The 22,867-nt window shown below is 42.3% G+C and overlaps 3 protein-coding genes across 5 annotated transcripts in view; 2 read left to right on the top strand and 1 right to left on the bottom strand.

Moving 5' to 3' along the window:
• The window catches only part of agfg2 (ArfGAP with FG repeats 2), a 36,035-nt gene extending 30,153 nt beyond the window's left edge, over positions 1–5,882 (top strand). For both annotated transcript variants that reach the window (XM_054747779.2, XM_054747780.2), the window contains 6 exons: positions 946–1,018; positions 1,119–1,162; positions 1,348–1,428; positions 3,543–3,662; positions 4,685–4,755; positions 4,880–5,882. In XM_054747779.2, the coding sequence (XP_054603754.1) occupies positions 946–1,018; positions 1,119–1,162; positions 1,348–1,428; positions 3,543–3,662; positions 4,685–4,755; positions 4,880–4,927 (437 nt within the window). In that variant the 3' untranslated portion in view covers positions 4,928–5,882. The remainder of the gene's footprint in view (positions 1–945; positions 1,019–1,118; positions 1,163–1,347; positions 1,429–3,542; positions 3,663–4,684; positions 4,756–4,879) is intronic.
• Positions 1–22,867, bottom strand: part of acap1 (ArfGAP with coiled-coil, ankyrin repeat and PH domains 1) — a 240,043-nt gene that overhangs the window by 79,160 nt on the left and 138,016 nt on the right. The window lies entirely within an intron of this gene.
• si:ch73-335l21.1 (insulin receptor substrate 1-B) overlaps positions 12,929–22,867 on the top strand; it is a 62,762-nt gene continuing 52,823 nt past the window's right edge. The window contains exons 1-2 of one of the 2 annotated variants that reach the window (XM_070546540.1): positions 12,929–13,184; positions 13,326–13,701. In XM_070546540.1, the coding sequence (XP_070402641.1) occupies positions 13,341–13,701 (361 nt within the window). In that variant the 5' untranslated portion in view covers positions 12,929–13,184; positions 13,326–13,340. The other variant, XM_015946876.3, reaches the window with a different exon arrangement.

Here is a 22,867-nt window from a genome sequence, read left to right on the forward strand (position 1 = left end):
CAGCTAGCTGTGCTGCAACGCTAAAGCTAGGAAGATGGTTTTTGAAGTCTGTGCGGGGTTCTTTTGCTGCTGCTTGATTAAGGTTACTGTTGAGTTAAGTTGCAATGCCTTTCAGCCACCATAAGGGGTGCAAATACCAGTAACCCCCGTTTCCTGTGCTATACGGTATAAACCGTTTATTAAGTCAGCTTTTTTTCTGCATCACTGTATTCGAGTTTTGAAGATGCCTCTCTGTTTGTACGTGTCTTAATACTTTGACCTGAGTGCTGACTGTGTAGCAAATATCAGAGAAGGGGGTTTGAGAGAGAGCGCGTGCGTGTGTGTGCGTGTGTGTGTGTGTGTGTGTGTGTGTGTGTGTGTGTGTGTGTGTGTGTGTGTGTGTGTGTGTGTGTGTGTGTGTGTGTGTGTGTGTGTGTGTGTGTGTGTGTGTGTGTGTGTGTGTGTGTGTGTGTGTGTGTGTGTTGTGAGATTCAGATTGCCACGGCCGGCTCAGTTTGGTTGCATAACACTCTTACTCCAAATGCCGAGCAGCTGAATTCCGCTCATTATGTTTACTCTAGATCACATGAAGTTTAAAGGACCTTGTTGGTCTGTTTTGAAGTGAACGGCTGGATTTGTCCACTCTCCAGGCCGGCTGGTTTATGAATGTGAGCACGTGAGAATCCCTGGAGCTTGATGATCTTTGCGCACACACCCCCATGCTTGGCAGAGTCATGAGGTGTATCGATTTTCTGCTCCAGCTTACTCAGTTCCATACCAGGCTGATTTTATTCAGTTAATTTTTTTCCTCTTTGTGTTTTACACTTCGAGGTTCAACAGCTAAACTCTTTTTCAGATATTTACTCGTGTTTCACGGTAAAAACAGCACTTGACCTTTGAAATTAGGGTTAATTACAGGCCTGAGGTGATGTTTGGTGTTTTTATGTGTTGAATTCTTGCCTACAGCTCCACCTGGTGGCCCTCCACAGTACAGCTCTCTTTTTGGCAGCAGGCTGTCATCTAGCTCCACTCCTGCCAGGTACAACAAAACAAAAACAAACGTAACATTCAAATTTTCTGCAAGTGGAGCCAGATTGATATTTATTTTCTGTTGTTTTTGTTTCTCTACTTCACTCCAGCTCCCCCGGTGTTGATGCTGCTCCTGGCTCCCAAACGTTTGGAAGTAAGCCCAAAAGATGAGCTGCATTCAGTGTGTTGTTGTAAAAGCCTGCAGACGCACCTCATTAGGACTTGAGACTTAGAGTGAAGTCGGTGTGAAGGGACAGGAATGTCCCCTGTTAACCCAGCACATGGTGAATTATCTCCCTGTCCTCTCTCACCCCCCTGCTCCCTTATTGTGTGTCTCAGATTTCCCAAACCCGTTCAGCTCGGCCTCCCAGCAGCCTGCCGCCCTCTCGCCCAGTAACCCTTTCAGCACCGCCTCAGGAGGTCAGTCTGGTGTCCGGGGAATTTCACAGATTCTACTCTGATGCGTCCTGATCTTTTTTTTAATATAAGATTTATTTAGAAAACTCCTCCTTCTGGTAGCTTTGTCGTGTTTCTGTCATTATAACTAAAACTAAACAATAACTTTATGCTAAATCGAAGAGAAACTTTTACTTATTTTTAATTTTGGCAGTCTTTCGTAACATAAAGCCATAAAAATCAGGTCTAAGTCTCTGAGCGATGCCGTATTAGACGCCATGTTTCCTTCTATGGGAGCCCGTGAGGACAAAATGCATTTGCTTATTTGTAGCAAGCAGTTACAAAACTTTCACTATTCATAAACATTGCTGTTTTACACTTTTACCTCCACTCTTGCCTGTGATTAAAGGGAGTCTGATGTGCTTGTCGTTTTGCTAGAGGTTGCACTCTAGGGTTGTCACGGTAACCGGTGTAGCGGTAAACCCCGGTAAAAAAGTTGACAATAATAATAACAGTCTTGTTTTTAAAAAACTATATTATCTCGGTGGATTACCGTGGCTGCGGTGTAGAGGCGGTGACCCTTACCAGCCACCGTATCATCTGCTGAAGTTGCTGGCGGCACATGCGCACTTTGTTGTTTACAACCAAAACTTTCTTGAAGTGAAAGCTGAAATAATGGCCAAAGGAGGAGACGGCAGCGCTCAGGACATTTATTATCCCTCAAAGAAGACAAAGTGGGAAGTACGGGCATTTTTTTGATATTTGAAGAATGCAGAGGGACAGTTGATAGAAGACGGCTATCCTGTTTGCAGCACGTGCAGAAAAAGTGTCTGTGAACGGCAGCAACGCTTCAAATCTCATGACACATCTGCGTGACCATCACCCACAACTCTACAGTCAACGCAAGGCAAGCTAACGTTAGCGTTTTAGCTAAAATGCGTGATCCGAGGATTTGGGTTGAGGGAGAATGCAACGAGTCGCTATATAAAGCAGCCGCAGCGCCGCTACCTGCATATAAACCGTGTCGCGGACACCCCCATATTGAAATGACGCTATGCATTACGGGGCTCCCAGGGGCAGATAAGAGTTGGTCTCTCTCCGAGAATAATTATGAATTTAACAATGATTACTGCCTGATGACATTTTCCCACATCTGCAAAGCTCACTGGAAGGAAACAAACCGAGGACAATATTTTCCTGATATAGGGTTTATTACTCAAGTACGGGTAAAAAAGTATCTGATTAGAAGGCTACTTGAGTACTGAGTATCATCTGATCTAATATTTTTAAAATGATGACATCAAACAGACATAAAATAAGAAGTTGTGGGCAAATATTGGTATTTTAAAGACTAAAGGGGAAAAATGTAAACAAATAAACAACATAATTACAAAATAACACATTTTAGGCAAAAGTTAGACACAAACTGAGGACAATATTTCCTGCTATACAGGGTTTATGTAGTTGTCTGAAAGTGTAACACGTTAAAAAAAAATACCGCGATAATACCGAAAACCGTGATAATTTTGGTCACAATAACCGTGAGGTTAAATTTTCACACCATGACAACCCTAATACACTCCCAGGGATTTTTGACCCTAATGACCATCCGTTGGAAAGGTCTTACTCCAACACAAAAATAAGATTTAGGTATGTACTGCCCACTATAACCAGGGAAAATGCACGGCATCACTTTAAATACCCTAAACACAACTAAAATCTGCCCTTGCTTAACCAGTCTCACACCTTTGTTATCATTCTGTTCAAATTATTCCATCCATGGGGGCTGGAAAATACCTTCACCCTCCCATTCTTGAAAGGAGTGCATCCTACAGGACTGAATGATAACCTAGCTAAAATACACAATTTTCCTCTGAAAGACTGCTAAATGTTTGACTGTTTGGAAGCAAAATTTAAAGAAAAGAAGAAAACATCATTTAGTGAAGAAAAACGTAGGTAAATATGGCTCTGACTAGAAATATGATCAAATTTTAGACGGAGAGAAGAAAAGGTTCATTATTTTTTATTTTTATTCGTCTTTGTTTTCATTTTTCTACATTATTATATTCATATTTCCTCTCTATGTGGGCTAATATACTCAGTCTGACCAGGGTGTATGCGATGATCCTTTTCTCCAGGTGACTCCACTGTGTTCGTCACTTCGCCCACCTCAGTTTTTCCTCAGTCAGCTTCTTTCCCAGCAGCCACCTCTCAGAACGCATTTCCTCATGAGTCTGCCACCAATCAAGAAGCCAATGGTGAGATTGGTTTCATCCTTTTCCTCCTTGCATCTCATGTGTTGGAGGAAGTGTTTAGTTACACCATTTAAAGCATGTCGACGGTAGTCCTATGACCCCGGCTTTCCACCAGGTGCATAATCGTTGCGTCACATCCTCAAGTCTATTTGTTACTCGCTACGCTTCCGGAACACGTCAGGCCAGCAGTTCAGATCCAACTAGACAGGTGTGGTGTAAAGCATCTGGCAACTTTCGAAATTTCCTGTTCCTTAACTTCGTAGAAAAAAATTCTTGACTTGTGACACCTCTGTGGCTGAGGTCAAATGAACCAAAAACCTTTTGGGCACATTCTGCTTTTTTTGTTTCTCTCCTAGCCTCTCTGCGTAAACTGGCGAAATCTTGCGTAATCTTGCGTTTTTCTGTTGATTTTGGAACTTCCGGGGCCAGCTGTGTGGAATACTTTTGCTGCCGATGCATGTCTGAAACATTCCTAATGGGAAGGGATATGCGCTGTTGAGGTCGTGGAGAAAAAGCGCCTGTCACGTGGAAAACTCGGGTTAAGCTTCAGCCTATTTCTTTTCGGCTACAGGGATTGTAGATCCTAATTTTGGCAAGCTGGATATCTCATGTCTTTTTATTCTAAATGGTAAATTGTACCTAAAATAAACTTAACTAACCGCTGCATACGATGCCAACTAATTAATTAGTTATGGAGTTCCACAGGGCTCCAGACTCGGGGCAGTTCTGTTTTAGTATACATTATTAACGTGGGTGATATCAGTCACTTTCGATGGCTAATCCACTGGTTCCCATAGCAACTGTGAGATATCCTAAAGTACATTTTAAAAGGATTGACTCAAGTCTCCAGAGCTGCCATCTTCAGGACAACACTAGAAAACCATGTATTTGTCTGCAGACAGGACTGCTTCAGGCCCTGTCCACACGTAGCCGTCAGGGTTAGGGTTGGGGTTACAGAACAGAAACGCAGCTCTGGCAGGTCTTATTTCAACCTCTCACCTGTTTTTGTTTCTGACATGTTTCAGGTTTTGTTTCCTTCCCTGCTTCTGACTCTCAGCCCAAAGTCCCTCGGCCCATATCTGTGAACCCCTTCACGGTGAGCTTGCTGGGGCTGATTGGTGTTTTCTTTTTTTTTTTTTTGCTGGTTGTCCATCAACTTTAGGAGGTGCAGCAAGTAATGCTTGCTTGTGTTTCTCACCCTGCCCTGTCTTGTCTCACAGGGGAATGTTTACCCCAGTCGGGGGACGTCGAGAAACCCTTTCATCTGACCGCCCACCCCCCACCCAGCCCACCTCACTTCTCTGAGAACCAAAGGAGTGAACTTGAGGAGTCGCTGCCATTTCAAAGCCTCTGGAGTATTTTTCACCATGTGGGGGACCTCTTCTGTCCTTCTCCTTGTCCTCTGTGTCTGTGTTTACGTGTTTGTGGAGGAAACAGAAAAACGTGTGAATGTATTTAGGAAGTTGTACGTATGATTGTGTTTGTCTGATCTGATGTGTTTGTAAAGGTGTTTGTGTGCTAGTAAGACGCCACCTCAGGGCTCTGTGGGAGTCGCAAGCGAACAATGCCTCTTCGATTTTACCCCATCTCTCTCTCTCTCTCTCTCTCTCTCTCTCTCTCTCTCTCTCTCTCTCTCTCTCTCTCTCTCTCTCTCTCTCTCTCTCTCTCTCTCTCTCTTCTCTCCTCCCACTCACACACACACAGACACACACGTTGCTGCTGCTGCTATTGTGCTTTCATCTCCTGCTTAAAGAAATAAACACGTTCTCTGCTTTAATACCGACACTTTGACCCTCCATCACGAGTTTTTACAAATGGTTTCAACAGCCTTAACCTCCTGATGCATGTAAATGAGTGTCTTAAGGTAAGATGTGTGTGTGTGAGAAACATTTTTGCTTCTATTTTATTGTCAGAAAATTGATTTGTGTTGATCTGTTTTTCCACTCTCAGGCTGCATGCGCTTAGAGGGCTACAAGGAGATGCTAATGAATGTAAAAGCAAAGTTCAGACAAAAACTACAAAAAATGTATTAAAATTTCATAACTTCGTTTTCTGGACCAAAATGCTTTTTTTCTTTGTTTTTTAATGCAGTTCACATAAAGGCAAAGTATTATTTCATTTATTTTGCCAAAAGTAAAATAAAAGAAGACCGTTTCATGTATTGACCTCTTTGTAATGACAAGCATTCATAATCATAAAATCAACTTGTTGCCTATTCCTAAAGTTTGACTCATTCTGTGTCTTTACAGTTATTTGTATTTCACATAAGCAATGTAAGATTTTCCTGAAGGAATACAAGTTATTCGCCACCTTTTATTCCAAAGCATTTAATTACGGTCATCTAATGTTGAGAAACTTTACGTCAAAATTCGGATGTTTTTAATCTATCTCGCATATTCTCGGGTGGTTACGCGTCTGTTGGCATGTCTCGCGAGACTTTCTACCACCACTCGGAATGTTAGCCCACTCCCAATATTGGTAAGATTAATTAAAGCCACAGTTTGCACATGGTGAGGTGAGTCGCGTGTCCACCTTGGTTGTTGACGTACATCCTGTAAAGATTTAATGAGTTTTATTGAAATAAGTCCATGCATTTATCAGATGTTTTGCTAACAGCTTAAGTTATTTTTAACAGTAAATGCTCAAACAAATTACTTGTGCACCGTGTAGTACAAAAAAATGTGTTTGGGATATTTTTACTAATGAGACACAAAATTGTAGCTCCGTGTCTTTCAAAATTCACCGAGCTTTAGCTATTTTTTCTGTTTGCTAACGATGATTAGCTCTGGCGGCCATGTTGAAATGGTTAAACTATCAAAAGCAAACAATAAAAATTTCTAAAAACATATTTGTATGTTTTCAACCTGCACTTCATAATTACAGCGGCAGGGGGAGTGTGGCCATCACATTTCGTTTGCCCTCGTGTGCAAGGTTACTTTTAGATGCATATTGCATAACAACATGCATACTGCATTAGGATTCAGCACGAAGATAGAAACCCCTTTGGAGCCTGCAGAATTACTACATTGAAATACTTTAAAATATTCATTTGCTGCTTTATTTTATCTTGCATTTAATCATTAAATGCCTGGAGCTTTCGCTGCACAACCAGACAGTCGAGACGACTAAAACAAAAGCCTAATCCTAATAATGAATTGAATAATCCATGCAGTTCAAGAATCTTAATGTGCAGATTATCCTCACAAGTAGAAATTCAGAGAGCAAACAGGAACCACTAAAGTCCCCTAAGTGCTCGTCAGTTTGTTGTGACCCTTGATATATTTTTTGCCTTCAGACGGATTTCTGCTGTATAAATCAGTGCTGTTTGGAAAGAGCTGGTGGCGTTACTAAATCTGCAGACTGCAGGGGGAGGATTTTTAAAAAGTGTCAGTTTATTAACATTTCAACACAGGGCAGAGGGGGAATTTTACAATAAATAGAACAGGATGGACTCGTTGAAGAGCCAAGAGTGAAATCTTACTCCACGCAGTGTAGAGGATGCTGCCTTCATGTACCGTGGGAAATGCTAGAGGTTGTTGCAAACTAAGAATAAACGTTTTTAAACAAACATAAGGTGAATAAAAGAGTGTTCACTCAGAGTAAATAAACTGATAGGTCGCAATAATAATAGTAATAATACATTAGATTAATTATATAAATGCACAGCAGAAAGGTGCTGCTGTAGTGAAATAATTACATAATTATAATATTCATCTTTAAAATAATAATCATTTAGCACATTTCTTTAAACACAGGTGTGTAAATTTTAGTTTTATGTGGTAAAATTCTCATTCAGGTTGCACTTGGACATATTTGGATGTCATTTCCTCTAATCCATCCCCATTTACATCTGATTATCGGAGAATAATTATTATTAATAAATAATTAAATAAGAACTACAATTGTAGTGACAATAGTTGTAACAGTAATGAGAAGAGAAAAAAACGAAGTATGAGAGTATAAAGAGTAATACATACATACATACACACATAGTACATACATACATGAGAGTAACAAAATCTAGGTAGGTGATAAATGCATATGTAGTTATGCGTTTTACATGGATACACTTTGTAATTTATATTAAAAACTGAAATGAACTCATTTTAGTACAAAATAAACAATAAAAACAAAACAATAAATCAGGACATTAATTTCTTTTTGCATTCTTGTCATTAGCGTTAGCTAAACTTTGTGTCTTTGTGGATTTATTGGTAGAATTGTATTCTTTAGTTATTTGGTTGGATGTTTTTTTTAAATCTTTTTTGTCAGTAATGTTATAACTTATGTCTTAAAGAGGTGTGTCACTGAGAAACCATGTTTTACTTATTATTTCTGATTATAATTGGGCAGTCTTAAGTTTTTCATGCGGGCTGAACATGAAAATAGTCTCCTACACCTATCTCCTGCATTAGCCTCTGATAGAAAATAGACGGTGAAACTCTAGGATTTGAAAATCCTGATAGATCTACGTCACACTGTCACTTACCATTCATGGACTCACCCATCGTGACTCACGACGGAGAAGGCTGTTGTTGGTTTAACGTCCAGTAAACAGCAGAGAACATCTTGACAAGTAGAATAATAATAATACATCGAACTTATATAGCGCTTTTTAGGACACTCAAAGACGCTTTCATGCACTTCACACACTGCTAGTGATGGTAAGCTACTTTCTAGCCACAGCCACCTTGGGGCAGTCTGACAGAGGCAAGGCTGCCATTTGGCACCGTCGGCCCCTCTGACCACCACCAACAAAGGCAAGTTGGGTCAAGTGTCTTGCCCAAGGACACAACAGCAGAATACCCCTGGCAGGACCTGGAATCAAACCCATGACCCTCCGATTATGAGGCAACCCGCTCTACCTCCTGAGCTACTGCTTTAAAGTAGAAGCTAACTGTTAGCATTAGCAACTCCACCACACGGCAGAACTTCTTGAGGCTTGAGTTATTTGTGGGGATAAAACATCAACGCCGCAGATCAAACAGAGTCAGTGGTAGTGTTGAGTTTCTGTTAGCCAATCAGAAGCAAGTTGTCCAAATATCAGGAAATAAGACTCCATATCCCGTCGTCTGAAACTACTTTCTCCTCTGACTGAATTTTTTGTACTGAAACAGGCGAACCTTAGCTCTATTTCCCCAGAGTGCGACTCACAAGGCATTCATTCCTACTACAGACCACTGCAAATATATTAAAATATTCCGTACCAACTTTATTTATAAAGCACTTTTAAAAACGGCATGGCAGCCGACCAAAGTGCTGTACAGACAAAAAGCAAAACACAACATAAAAACAAAAACACAATCAATAATAAAAGTACACAACAAAGCCGTAAAATCACAGTCAATAAAAGAATACATAATAAAAATAATTAATAAAAGTCAAGGGTTTAAAAATGCCCGGTCGTAAAAGTGGGCCTTAAGCAGTGACTTGAAAAGGGGAGGGATGGTGCCAGCCTCACCGAGAGAGGAAGAGCATTCCAGAGTGATGGAGCAGCATAGACAAAAGCATGCTGCCCCCCGTTTTGTATTTCATTGTAGGAACATGAAGCAGCAAGCAATCGGCAGATCTCAATGTGACATAGCGAGTCACAAGGTCAGGTATTCCGGTGCCAGACCATTCAGGGCCTTAAAAACAAAGATCAGAATTTTAAACTTCACTCTGAAGTTTACGAGTAGCCAATGGAGGTGCGCCAGTACAGGTGGGATATGGTCACGTCTAGAGGTGCTCGTCACAAACTTGGCTGCCGCATTCTGTACCACCTGAACCCTGTTTAGAGCGGAGGCTGGTACACCAAATAAAATGGAATTTGCGTAATCCAGTCGGGAGATGATAAAAGCATGAATTACAGATTCCAGGTGCGTCAGTTTCAGAATTGGTTTCAAGTGAATCAGTCAGCGCAGCTGGAAGAAACAAGATCTGTCCACTGCATTAATCTGAGGGCCCATGGAAAAGTGGGTATCCAGTTTCACCCCCAGGTTGGCAACACACTGCTTGAGGTCGTATGGGAGAATGTCCAAATCAGAAAGTGAGTCTGTGATTTTATTAGGAGCCATGAGGAGTGCCTCAGACTTGAAGTCATTCAGCTTCAGAAAATTGTCGGCAAGCCAGTCCCTCACTTCAGCCAAACATTGGTCCAGAAGAGAGAGAGCACCTGGTTTGTTCAAAGCCAGGTAGATCTGGCAATCATCTGCATAGAGATGGTAGCTTAGGCCATATTTCCTCAGGATAGAACCCAGAGGGAGGATGTAAATTGAAAACAGGAGAGGCCCGAGCACAGATCCCTGCGACACTCCCCTGGGGAGGTGGGAGGCATGGAGAAGAACAGTTACAAAACTGAACCTTGAAAACTCTGTTTGACAGATATGAGCGAAACCACTGAAGTGGGGTACCCCTAAGTCCCACCCAAGTCTCAAGTCTATCCAGCAGAATAACATGGTCAACTGTATCAAATGCTGCGGAAAGATCTAATAAAAGGAGCAGAACAGGAGACCCAGTCAGAGGCCACTAGGATGTCATTGGTCACGCGAAGACGGGCTGATTCAGTACTATGAGGTGGCCTAAAGCCAGACTGGAACACATCAATTAAGGAAAAGCTATTCATGTGTGCTGTGATCTGTGAATAGACAATCTCTTCAAGGACCTTAGACAGAAATGGTAATTTGGAGATTGGCCGGAAGTTTGCAAAGTTGGAATGGTCTAAACCATTATTATTATTATTATTTTTAAATTGGTTGCACAGCCGCCTTTTTAAAAGAAGTAGGAAACACCCCAGTGGTCAGGCTAGAATTAAAAATGTCCAGACTTCTCTAATTGCAGGAGAAAATACTCAAAACTAGTATTAGTTTGTTCTATTAGGTTTTCTTGGGGCAAAACAAGCTAGCAGCTAGTTAGATATGGAATGCTGCTGTTGTAAAACAAATCAAGTATCAAAATTTCCATTGTGGCTAATCTCTGTCTCAAACAGTTTTATGTCTGTGAAATTTGCACAATATTTGCATAGATCTCTGAGGTTACGTCTAAGCACCAATAGCAACATCAGCAGCTAAAGCGTTTTATCTGTGGCTTGGGAAAACTCCAGCAGAACTTGCCTAGTTTACTGTGTAATGCAACTGTAAAAGCAGAAAAGTGCTGTACACAGAACAGCAAAAACGCCTACCAACACACATGGGCCTGTTTCAAGATAGCATTCATTTACACTGGTCTTTGCCCTAAGACTGTCTTGTTAGGTCATTAATAACTAAACTATTTTTCACCAAATGAGCTAATAATTGTTTCTAACCATTTTTGCTTTAAAAAGTCTTAACTATGGATGTACTGATATGAAATTTGGGCCAATATTGACATCCGTTATTTATACTGATGTTATGGCCAGTAACTGATATTTACCAACATGTTACATGTATCCCAGCATTTTCGATACTGTAAAAACGACCACATCACTTACATTGGTTCTGTGGTTAAGTTAATTGGGGGAGCTGCGTACGTCAACTGGGGCTATAGGCGGACAGTGGAAGGAATACTTTGAGGAGCTCCTCAATCCCACCGTATACCGGGGTAAAATTAAGTGGAAGTTAGACGTTATTCAGATTTGGATACCACCCAAGCCTAGCACACTGACTGTGGGACAGCGTTCTAAACGCGTCAGGCTATTAACAGCGCGCTGAAGATCTGAAGTTCAGAGTGCGTCTGTCAGAGGTCAGACGCGTTCCAGCGGAACCACGGCTCACGGGTGCACAAGTGAGCACATCTGGGCTGGGCAGAAGTAATTTTACAACATTGGTTTGAATAGCGCCAATAACGATACGCAGTGACTGGAGTGGCTCATGGAGCTGTGCCGCGCACACACACACACACACACACACAGATTCAATAAGCACTTGCTGCGCGGCGTTGCGCTGCGCTGTGCCGTCAGACTGAAGGCAGAAATGAGCGCTGCCTCCTCCGTGATAAAAACTTTAAAGAGGTTTTATAACAACATTTTTCATTCAAGGTCAACTTAAGATATTAGCTTCTATTTTGGGATGACGTATTAAAATCGAGCCAGTGACTCCTCATGAACCTGACTACAACTCATGTTACTGCAGCATTTGTTATTCCAGTCCACGTGGCAGCGGATCGCAGATTCAGCCACACCATAAAACAGCAATAAGTCGGTCTGAGGCAAAAGTGAACCTCATGGCTGTAGCTTTTCCATCTTTTCCCCTATAGACATTTGATAACGCACAAGTAGGTGATCAGTTCAGGTTTACACAGAGCAGAATGAAGAAGAGAGCTCTGGTTAAACGTTCCTGCTTTAAGAAAACCGTTAAATTGCATTGCTTATGTGCTACCTGGGCACTCTAAATATAGATTAAAAAATAAATCAAAGGAAATTGTAATGGTATTGAATGTTTATTAATTACTACTTAAAAAAATGAAAGTGATGGGGAAAAAGGTTGATCATATTTTTTAACCGTCTGTCTAGTGACTGTTTAGCTTGACGTTGATATATATATATATATATATATATATATATATATATATATATATATATATATAATGCATTGAACTTATATAGCGCTTTTCTAGACACCCAAAGACGCTTTCACACACTTTCACATTCACACACTGCTAATGATGGTAAGCTACTTGTAGCCACAGCCGCCCTGGGGAGGTCTGACAGAGGCGGGGCTGCCATTTGGCGCCGTCTGCCCCTCTGACCACCACTATATATATATATATATATATATCCATGCCCTGATGCGGGGGCTGGGGGGTGCGTCGACATGGTTGGGACATAGATGGGGGTGCACGGCTTAATAAGTTTGGGAACCGCTGCACTAGTGGACTATTGTAGCAAATCAGCATGATTGCCATCTCATCCAGATGACTATGAGTATTAGTACCTTCATCATAAACCTACCATTTCCAGTGCTATACATGTCTACTGCCCTCTGGTGGAAGAACTACAGGTGTGGGATGGTTTTGTTTGCCTATTACTGTTAAACGGCTGTATAATTAAGATTCAAAAATTTTTAATTGCCACAATTGAAAGAAAACAAATATTTACATCAATGCATCTCCTGAGCTTAATGTTATGTAAAAAACTAAATATTTTATTACCATTAAAGAATAAGTAGCTAAGTTTCAGAACCTTTTAAAATCATTATTGGTTCTGTTATTTTTGGTCATTTCGGGCATTAAAGGGTTCATGTCTTTGGTTTTTTTTTTTTTTTCTGTGTGTTTTTTAACATACGCCGTGCTGTGAAGCTGCGCTGTCGGAGCTGCGGCGGAGTCCGTGAACGCACCGTGTCCCTGATTACTACAGCAGTGAGTGCCAGAGCTGCTCCACGGTAGCCGCTTCGCTCCACAGCCAGCAGAGAGCCGCGCCTCGCCGGGCAGGGGCGGGGGCACACACCGACGGGCTCTGGACTCTGTGATGTGCAGTAAATGGGATTAAAGCGCTCAGACAGCTCTGGGAAACACTAATAGTGGTAGTGGCGGTGGTAGTAGTAGCCGTGCCGCGTGCAACTTACGCCGCCGGTGAGAACTCACACATGCTGGAGTCTAAGTGGGGCAGAGGGGGGCAGAGGACCCGGGGGATGCTAGAATTACTTTGCTGAACTTCCATAAATAGAACAAGAGAAATTAATCGAGTTTTATTTTTATTTTTTGTGTGTGGAGATATTTGAGGACACAATGGAGGGACACGCGGGTGAGCACCACAACAGCAGCAGCAGCAGCGACGACGTTCGGAAGAGCGGCTACCTCCGCAAACAGAAGTCCATGCACCGGCGCTACTTCGTGCTCCGCGGCGCCTCGGAGCGCGGTCCGGCCCGGCTGGAGTACTACGAGAGCGAGAAGAAGTTCCGCGGCAAGGCCCCCGTCCCGAAGAGGGTCGTGGCGCTGGAGACGTGCTTCAACATCAACAAGCGGGCCGACTCCAAGAACAAGCACATGATCGTGCTGTACACGCGGGCGGAGAGCTTCTCCGTGGCCGCGGAGAGCGAGGCGGACCAGGACGAGTGGTACCAGGCCATGGTGGAGCTGCAGTGCAAAAGTGAGCAGCAAAAACACGTGCACACACACTCACTCACTCACACATGCAGTAGGAGCGAGGAGAAACGTGGCAGCCGCTCTGCAGAGTTTAGAGTATGTTTAATTTATTACAACTGGCGCGTGCTTGATGTAAAATCCGCAAATGACCTTTAAATAAAAGCGCATCTGTTTGAGTTTGCGTAAACACGCGCCTCTGAGCCTCAACGTGGGGGTTATCGCCCCCCAGCAGCTCTTATCAGGCTGGTGTCAGGCTGGATATTTACTCTCAGACTTCTTGTGAGTGTTTTTCTTTTCTCTAGAGTTGTGTGTGTGTGCTTCTGCCTCCGTGTCCCAACCACTGCTCAAACACACCCTATCCTCCAGTTTACTGCTCCTCCTCTGCTGCTGATACAGCACTATTACATCAGGCATCGATCCCTGAGAATAAATATTCCCCAACAGGTCATAAAAGCTGATCAGGACCTGGTAATTATGTGTGTCAATGCATTAGAGGGTTGGGGCACGTCTATCACCACTTGGTTCATTATTCTGTTAAGATTTATGTCTGGGTTTTCACTCTGAAAGCTGCAAATGATGCAGTTCAGTTGGGGATAGTGTGCAAAGAAACAGCGAGAAGTTTCACCATAGACATCAATGGGATTTTGGTGGAACAGGTGAGAAATCCCAGCTCTGCAGCTCCGACGCAGTCACAATAGAAGCATCATTCAGAGGTTAAACGGGTCACACAGAGCTGGACTTTAGTTATTTAAAGTGGAATTTTATTATGATTTTTGTGCAAAAACTGTTTTACCATTTTTGGGATTTTCTTTGACGCTCACAAATTTCTCCAGTGCAGTTTCAAAAACAGTTTTTAAAAGTTAAAAAAAAGAGATTTTTTAGGAAATAAAATAAAGAATTATGAAAAAATACAAACAAAATAAGCATTGAAATAGGAGGAAATTGGACCTTAAAGGTGTGGTTTACTCATTTATTCAATACATTTGCACTGTTCTCTAGTGTAAATCAATGCCTTATGAGTCATTAAAAAAGCTATGATGCTCCTGTTCTGACTTGCAGCAGCTTGCTGGTGCAGAGGTGAGCTGAAAACAGCAGGATTACTTATTAACGATATGCACACATCTCGCTTCTGATTGGCTAACACAAGACTTTGCAAAGTCACAATCACCAAGACACAGTCTGCTCTCTCTCTCCTCACTGCAAACAAAAAGTCTTCCTGTGGGTGGGTGCGAGCCAAGATGGGTGAGGCTGTGAATACAAATTCACAGTGTGACATCACAAGGTGAAGATTTTTAAATCCTAGCATTTCACCATCTGTTTACTATCAGAAGCTAAAGCAGGAGATGGCTGAATGATCTATAATTTTATGACTAAAATTGCGATTTCAAACAACGCGATCACGTGATCGTCAAAGCTTCGGTGTTTTGTAGCGCTCCTGACTGACCCAGGATCCGTTGTCAACTGTTTTAGACATCTGGGGTTTTCCATGTGTTACAGCGGCAGCAGAGAGCGCTGGGAGGGGGAGGGGGATACCGGTACTTGAGTGGTACATCATTTTCCCGTTTTTCCCCTTCCACAGCTCTGCTACCACTACTGATATTAAACGTGACCGTCTGTCGCTGCCGCAAATGTTCTTGTCTCTCGGCACCGTGGGCGAGTGACAGAGAGGGAGAGAGAGAGATTCTCCAGCAGCAGAATGGGGTTTATCACAATAACACTCAGTGGACTTGAAAGCGCAACTTTTCATCTTTTAAAAAACCTTTGTGAAAACGTGTCGGACATTACCGATAGGGATGGGTACCGAATTCGGTACTTTTTAAGGTACCGACCGAATTCAACAGTACCGACCGAGCACCGATTCACTTCATTTGAAACGGTGCCTCGTTTCAGTACCCGTCCTTCACAACTCCCGCTCTGCTCACACAACAGAACTGCAGCCTCGGAGAGTTAAAACATCTTGTTTGTTAAAATCAACACTTGATACTGGAGCCAATACAGTCGTTAAGAGTTTCGTTTACCATCCCTGCTTGTGGAGCGAGTCGGGTTGCTTGCTGATGTGATTATTTATTCATTTAAATCAAGAACAAGAGATGACGTTATTACAAAACGCAAACAAGACGTATACCAGACGAAGCTGAAGTTGGTTCTGTTTTTTTAGTTTCAGAGACAGAAAGGGCAAGTCCAGTTCCCGAGCATCTTTAGTCCGCTCTAATTATAAATGTAGAAACCTGGACTAAGTTCTTCTGCTCTAATATCACCTTAATGACTTTAGTACCCGGGGTGGCTCAGGAGGGAGTCTCCAGTAATTATATACTTCTTTTTTATAAAAAAAATCACAAGTTGCTTCACAAGAGCATTAAAAAAACATTAAACAAGATAACGATGGGAGGAAATGAATAGCTTAGAATGTTTTTATGACTACTGTGAATAATGTCGAACCAAATTTGCAATTCCTCCTAGACAAATCACAATTCAATCTTTTCCTAAAATCGTTCAGCCTGCATAAGGAACTCCGAGTGACTGATTATAGTCAGGCTTTTCAGTCAACCGCTCCTTTAATTGACAGCTAATGGTTACCATGACAACTCTAATTAGCAGCTTCAGTATTTCTGTTGATTCCTTTATGCTTTTTATACATAGAGTTGTGTAGTTAAAGTTTTATATAGATTTAAAAACTACGAGTGATGGGGGAGCATTTTAGCCCGCCTTGCCCCATTTCACAAGTTGTCCTCAAAAATATTTAAAAAAAAGGAGAAAAAAGCCAACCATGCAGATGTTTCTCTGTGTAAACACAGCTGTCACAGCTGTGCTGCAACTCTGAGTCACCTGTTCACCCTCCTCTTCATCACCTCCCTGCCAGGGACCAGACAGGCCGTAAAGGACACATGACGCAATCCTGGCAATCGAAGATATGAGTTCAAGGTGCTTCTCCTGACCCGCAGCTCTGTTACATAAAGTACCCGAGGAGAGATAAGGAGGCTGATAAAGTCGGTGTTCCAGATTTTATTTTGAGCTGCACACAAAGTCATAAAGGACGTGGATGGCTGTTTGTTTTTGTCATCTTAGGAAAGCAGTTAGAAGCTGCTTTGGCTCAGGAGGCTTCAAACTGGTGTGGGCATCGCTTTAACGCAGATAAGCCTGTGTGTGTGTGTGTGTGTGTGTGTGTGTGTGTGTGTGTGTGTGTGTGTGTGTGTGTGTGTGTGTGTGTGTGTGTGTGTGTGTGTGTGTGTGTGTGTGTGTGTGTGTGTGTGTGTGTGTGTGTGTGTGTGTGTGTGTGTGTGTGTGTGTGTGTGTGTGTGTTTAAAATCCTCTCCTTCCCAAGATTTGGCAAGTTTCTGCATAATGGAAAAGTGGAGATGCTTTCCTTATTATTCCCAACCTTTAAGCTCTTCCAAAAGCGTAAATAGTCCAAACTCTAAATGCTCGTGTCCAGATGTCAGATTTTCTGGAAAATTCGTTTTTTGGGGAGCAAACCCGATCCGTCAGACATCTGCAAAAGCTCTAAACAGATGTTGTAAATACCTAGAAAGAATAGACTTCACGAATATTAAGTGTGGTACATTTATTACGTATCACTTTACAAAGTACTTAGCTGTTAGTACAAGTACATGCTGCACAGCCCTGATCATAAGCACACTTGGATGGGACTGCGGCTCTGTGGAGGGTCTGCCATCATTTCCAGGACTCCTGCTGAATACTTGAAGTTATCGTTCTGTTGCACAACAACGTCAGAACCAATCAGATGTCTTCCTGATGGTATTGCATGACTGATAATAATCTTCAACTCCATTTGCGTAAAATGCTTCCTCAAACATACACCCCAGTTCTGGTGTTTTCCTTTAGAGTTGGATTGTTTTTACTTTATGACTGATATTCACACAAAGATCACTCGTACCTGACCTTTTCTGGAGAGTAGAGTCCTATAGGGCCCTCATGGTTTCAATAGCTACGTTTCCACCGTAGATGTTTTGGGAAATTTCTGGGAGGGGTGAAGTTGACAGGAAAAATGTGATGGCTTGATCCTCTCAGCCCTTTCAGGACTTTGCTAAGAAGTTAGCACGTTGCGACCATTTCAGCAGTGAGTGATGCTGTTGATTAGCGCCAGAAGGCATCTACAGAAGTAGATTCATGCAGGGGATGGGGAAAGTGGTGTTCAATGGTGAGAAGTTGAGTTTTTACTGTGCTGTCAGATACCATAAAGCAGCGTTGTGTGTGTGTGTGTGGGGGGGATTTTTTCCACATTTGGCGGTAACCTTACAGAAGCATCAACGCTGCTTATTTTCTTTTCCTCTTCCACATCACCAGCAGCTCTTCCAGTTTTACAGATGCCGGTTGTTTGGCGATGTCTGCTGATAGAGTTTCATACTGAGTTAGGACTAGTCAGCATTAGTTCCCACTAGGGCTGAAACGATTCCTCGAGTACCTCGAATAATTCGAGTGCAAAACATCCTCGAGTCAAGTTCTCTGCCTCGAAGCTTCGTTTAATTCATGTTTAATTAGTTCATGGCTTTGCAATCGCCCGGGGTCATGTTTCACCCGGACCGAAATAAGTGACGCACATACACACTGCACTGAATGCACACGCGAGTAGTGAACGCAACTTAACTTTCTCTTAAGCCGTGGCGGACAACGTGGACCCCGGTGGAGTGCGAAAAAGACACAAAATGTCAAAGGTGTGGGACCATTTTTCACGTCGTAAGGCGGAAAACGTAATCGAGTGCAAATCCTGTAAAATGGATGTAGCCTACCACAACACCACATCCTCCATGCTGCAGCACCGGACCAGGAAACATCCGCATGTAAACGTCACTTCTGCAAGCGGACTCGGAGCCTCTACAAGATGATGCATTTTAGCCTGTATTTCTATATATTCTGCAGACACTGTGTGACTTTTTCATTTGTAGCACTCAGTTTCAGCTCACACCGTACGTCTGGTAGCAACACGTTGGACTTAAAATGTGCTAAAAATAGCATTTTTTACAACACGTCGGACTTTTTACTGTGTTGTTATTGATGTCTGTTGTCCCTCGGGATTGCTGCAGGAGGACACGGGTATTTATGAGAGGAAAACGAAAGAAAGTAAATAAATGTTTTGTGATCAGGATAATTTGACATAACCACGGCAAACATGCTTTCGACAATCCTTGTTAGTGTGAGACAAAAAAAGTGTAGAAGTTAAAACAAATGTGTGTTAATAGGGAAACGCTGGCGAGCCATATTTGCGCATGCGCCGTGAGCGGTTCTGGCGCTGTTTGGGCCGCAGCCGCTCGCTTGTGTTTACTGTGAAGTAAAGTTGAAGTGCTGAAGTTTTGAAAACTAATTTTGAATAAAACTTGAAATGAGAAAGCAATTGCCAGTTATTCTTCAAGAGGTCTTTCATATTTTATAACGTGCTATTTGATATAATGGTTTAAAAACGCAAAAGAGTAATTTATTAGAGTACTCGATTACAAAAATATTCGATAGCTGCAGCCCTAGTTCCCACCCAGTTTCTATCAGGCCATTTCCCCACAGCAGGTTCTCAGTTGGTACCTGAAACGGCCCAGAGGGCGGCCCGGTGGAATGAGACACACAACCATGAACGTGTGTGAAAAGTACCCATAAGCTTCGATAGTGGAAACGGGCCTATTGGGAATGGCGGGCTTCTTTGGGCATCTTCAGCACGATCATCTAAAATAAATCGTCACCCATTTTGATCCTCGTACAGGAGGACTTTCTATCGAACCAACTGATTGAGTTTGTCGACCAACCTGTTTAGAAAGCAAGATTTTATACCAACATCGCTGTACTCCGATTCCACAATCCCCCCTACTGTCCTGCAGCCCTTTTTTCCTCCACGCTTGTCAGAAACTTCAGCGCTCTACAGCACATCATCTGTCAGGAGTTGTCTTTGAATTACTGGTCTGCACGGCGGCGCTGACGGCTCCTCGTCTTCGTCTTTTGTTTCTTCTGAGGGTTGCCTTTCTAGTGTAAATCAGCCCTGGCTGTCAGAGACAACAGGGCTGCGGCTGGCTGCTGTATACGCGCCCACGTGGACACGCGTTTTCTTGCAGCTTGTTTTTTGTTCAAAGAAGCAAAATCTCGCTGAAGCTTCATCCCGCAATCGTGAAGCTTTTATTTAGGTAAAACAAGGAAATGTCTGAGTGGTGTGCAGATTCATGCACTCCACAGGTTGTACAGGATTCCTGCCTAGTAATAACCATCCTCTGGTATGTGTGGAAGTGTTTGGTGTTGATGGAAGCTGTCGCGGTGCAGTCCGCTGAAGGAATCTCCTACACTTTCCAGTCTTCTTCTCCGCTTGGGCTTCATGGCTTCATGCATGTTGAGGACTTCTCGGCCTCCCTTGAAGTTGATGGATAATTAAACATGAGAGAGCAGCCGGCGGATCAGAATCACCCTTATTTATTCAGCTGAATCCTTCTACGACCCTTTAAGCCGGCGAGTACAGCATCAGGCCTTTTGGGGGGCAGTTTGCTCAGCCATCAGGAGGCGGTGAGGCGTGTGAAGGTTAAACCTCGGACCAATGGACCGAGATGCGACCGGTCATCATCGCAGCAGCAGCAGGAGCTTGGGACGACGCCTCACGAGAAGCTGCAGCCAACCTCAGAAGAGAAAAAGAATGCAATAAAGTACAACTTGGGAGCCAGTGGCTGTAAATTAGAGAGAAAAGTTATTTGCAAACACACCCACACGCTCACAAACATGCCGAAATAAGCCCAGCCAAAAGCAGATAAAGGCTGTTTTTGATTCAGTGAGAAAACTCAAGCTGAGCCAGTTCATAATCAGGTGTCTGTTTGGGTTATTAGGCAACAAAACAAAGCGTTACGGTTATCTGCTTCAGGAGCTGCTCGAGATGATGGTGAGTGGTGGAGCTTTGAGGGGAGCTGATTGGCTTCTGCTCTCCATTTTCTGGCAACGCGTAGAAACAAGCAAAGTGGTCAGTCCCTAAGTCTGTGGACACGTCAGATTTAGATTTTCTGTTTTCAGAGTTTAAACAAAGCTCAGGTTTTACGTGGACCCAGTTCTCTTAGTCTTAAAAAGTTTCAAATGAACTGTTTTAGGGTTTTTATGGGTTTACAGGTCTGAATAACAGAAGAAAAAGGACAACGGAGTTAAAAATGCAGGAATTTTGTTTCTCAGATAAGAAGTTAAGAACTTAGAACACACACATGCACATTTTTACTTTTTCATAAAAAAAAACTTGAGCAAATGAAATCTTAACTTTTTGTCTTTATTCATATTTGGAGGGATCCCAAAGTTTAAAAATAAAAATGATTGTTTCTGTGATCAAAAAGGATCTCGCACATCAGCTGGCAAAGCAGGAAATGCCAGTTGGGAATTTTGTCATGTCATCTTTAGGTTCTCCTTTAAATGTTATTTAATTAAATTATTATTAATTATTTTATTGTAATAAAAAAATGTAATTATTGAACTAACTGTAATAATATATTTGTTTTTAATATTAATTCATATTTAACAGTAATTTATAAATTATTATTTATTTATAAATAAATAGTATACCAGTGGACACCGTATATATATTGATGTGGAGTATAATTGTTTGAATTATTTACTTTTGTTTACTGAACCAGGCTACCATGTTTCCTCGGCTCCAAATCGGGCTGTTTTACTCTGAAACCAATCATTGAATGGTTTGATCCCTTAAAATCCTCGATAAAAATTTTTTTGAAGCTTCTTTAAGCGTGCGCACCACAGTCTGAACATATTTTACTGACGCACAATGTGGTAGTCTAGTTGCTGTGGAGGAAAATAGAGAAACCAGTGTGAAAGGCTGAAACGTCCAAATTTTGGGATCAAGAGTTAAATTAGTATTGACTAATGCTAATGCTAGTGGGTAGCACGCTCACGATCAAGTGGAGTTCAGAAAAAAAACGATGGTTGTGAATGACTAAACTCTAGAAGTGGAAGAAAAATCCCCACCATCCCGTTTATCTGTAGATGTCTGCAGCCACAGCGCTGTGGAGCAGAACCGCGGCAGCTACCTGGAGTCCGGTTGTTGCCGCAAGTCTGCTCCATACGCCATACTGTGGCAAGCTGTTATAGCACATAATACACTTGTTCTATACTTGAATACAATTTAGACTGGATTATGTTGCCAACCCGTACTATATTAAATGAAATTAAATGTCACGTGCATTTCTAGTGGCGTACATGTTAATGAAATAATATAATTCTACTGTGGATATATATATATGTTTTCTTCATTTATTTCATTCAAAATAAAAACAAATAAAACATATAAACAATAAGAAATTCATAACAAATACAATACATAACATCAAATATTGAAATATGTTCGACTAAGATGAGAGATTAATACAAATCTAAGATGTTACTTTGATGTAGGTGAATTTTGTTGCAAAAAATATTTATTAACTTAAACACCACATGGGGAAGAGGGAACTAGACAACACTAGTCTAATACGCGTTACTGAGCCTTTTATAATTTTGTTGTTTTATTTTTATATTTTTAGCTGCAGACCTTTTGTCACTGATTCTGTTCATAACGTTTATGGACAGGATTTCTGGGTGCAGCCGAGGTGTTGAGGGGATCTGTTTTGGTGGCCCGAGGATCAGGTCTCTGCTTTTTGCAGATGATGTGGTCCTGTTGGCTTCACCAGAACATGATCTCTGGCTTTTGCTGGAGCGGTTTGCAGCCGAGTGTGAAGCAGCTGGGATGAGAATCAGCTCCTCTAAATCTGAGACCATGGTCTTGATTTGGAAAAGGGTAGAATGCCTTCTCCGGGTCAGGGATGAGGTCCTGCCCCAAGTGGAGGAGTTAAAGTATCTCTGGGTCTTGTTCACGAGTGAGGGAAAACTGGAGCATGAGATCGATAGGCGGATTGGTGCTGCATCTGCAGTGATGAGAGAGAGCTGAGCCAACAGCTGAAGCTCTCGATTTACCGGTAGATCTATGTTCCTACCCTCACCTATGGTCATGAGCTTTGGGTGGAGACCGAAAGAACGAGATCGCGAATACAAGCGGCCAAAATGAGTTTTCTCCACAGGGTGGCTGGGCTCTCCCTGAGAAACTCGGTCATCTGGGAAAGGCTGGAAGTAGATCTCCTGCTACTCCACATCTAGAGGAGCTGGTTAAGATGCCTCCTGGACGCCTCTCTGGTGAAGTTTTCCAAGCATGTCCAACTGGG

The sequence above is a fragment of the Nothobranchius furzeri genome, chromosome 2 (genome assembly GCF_043380555.1).
Source record: "Nothobranchius furzeri strain GRZ-AD chromosome 2, NfurGRZ-RIMD1, whole genome shotgun sequence".
Taxonomy (NCBI): domain Eukaryota; kingdom Metazoa; phylum Chordata; class Actinopteri; order Cyprinodontiformes; family Nothobranchiidae; genus Nothobranchius; species Nothobranchius furzeri.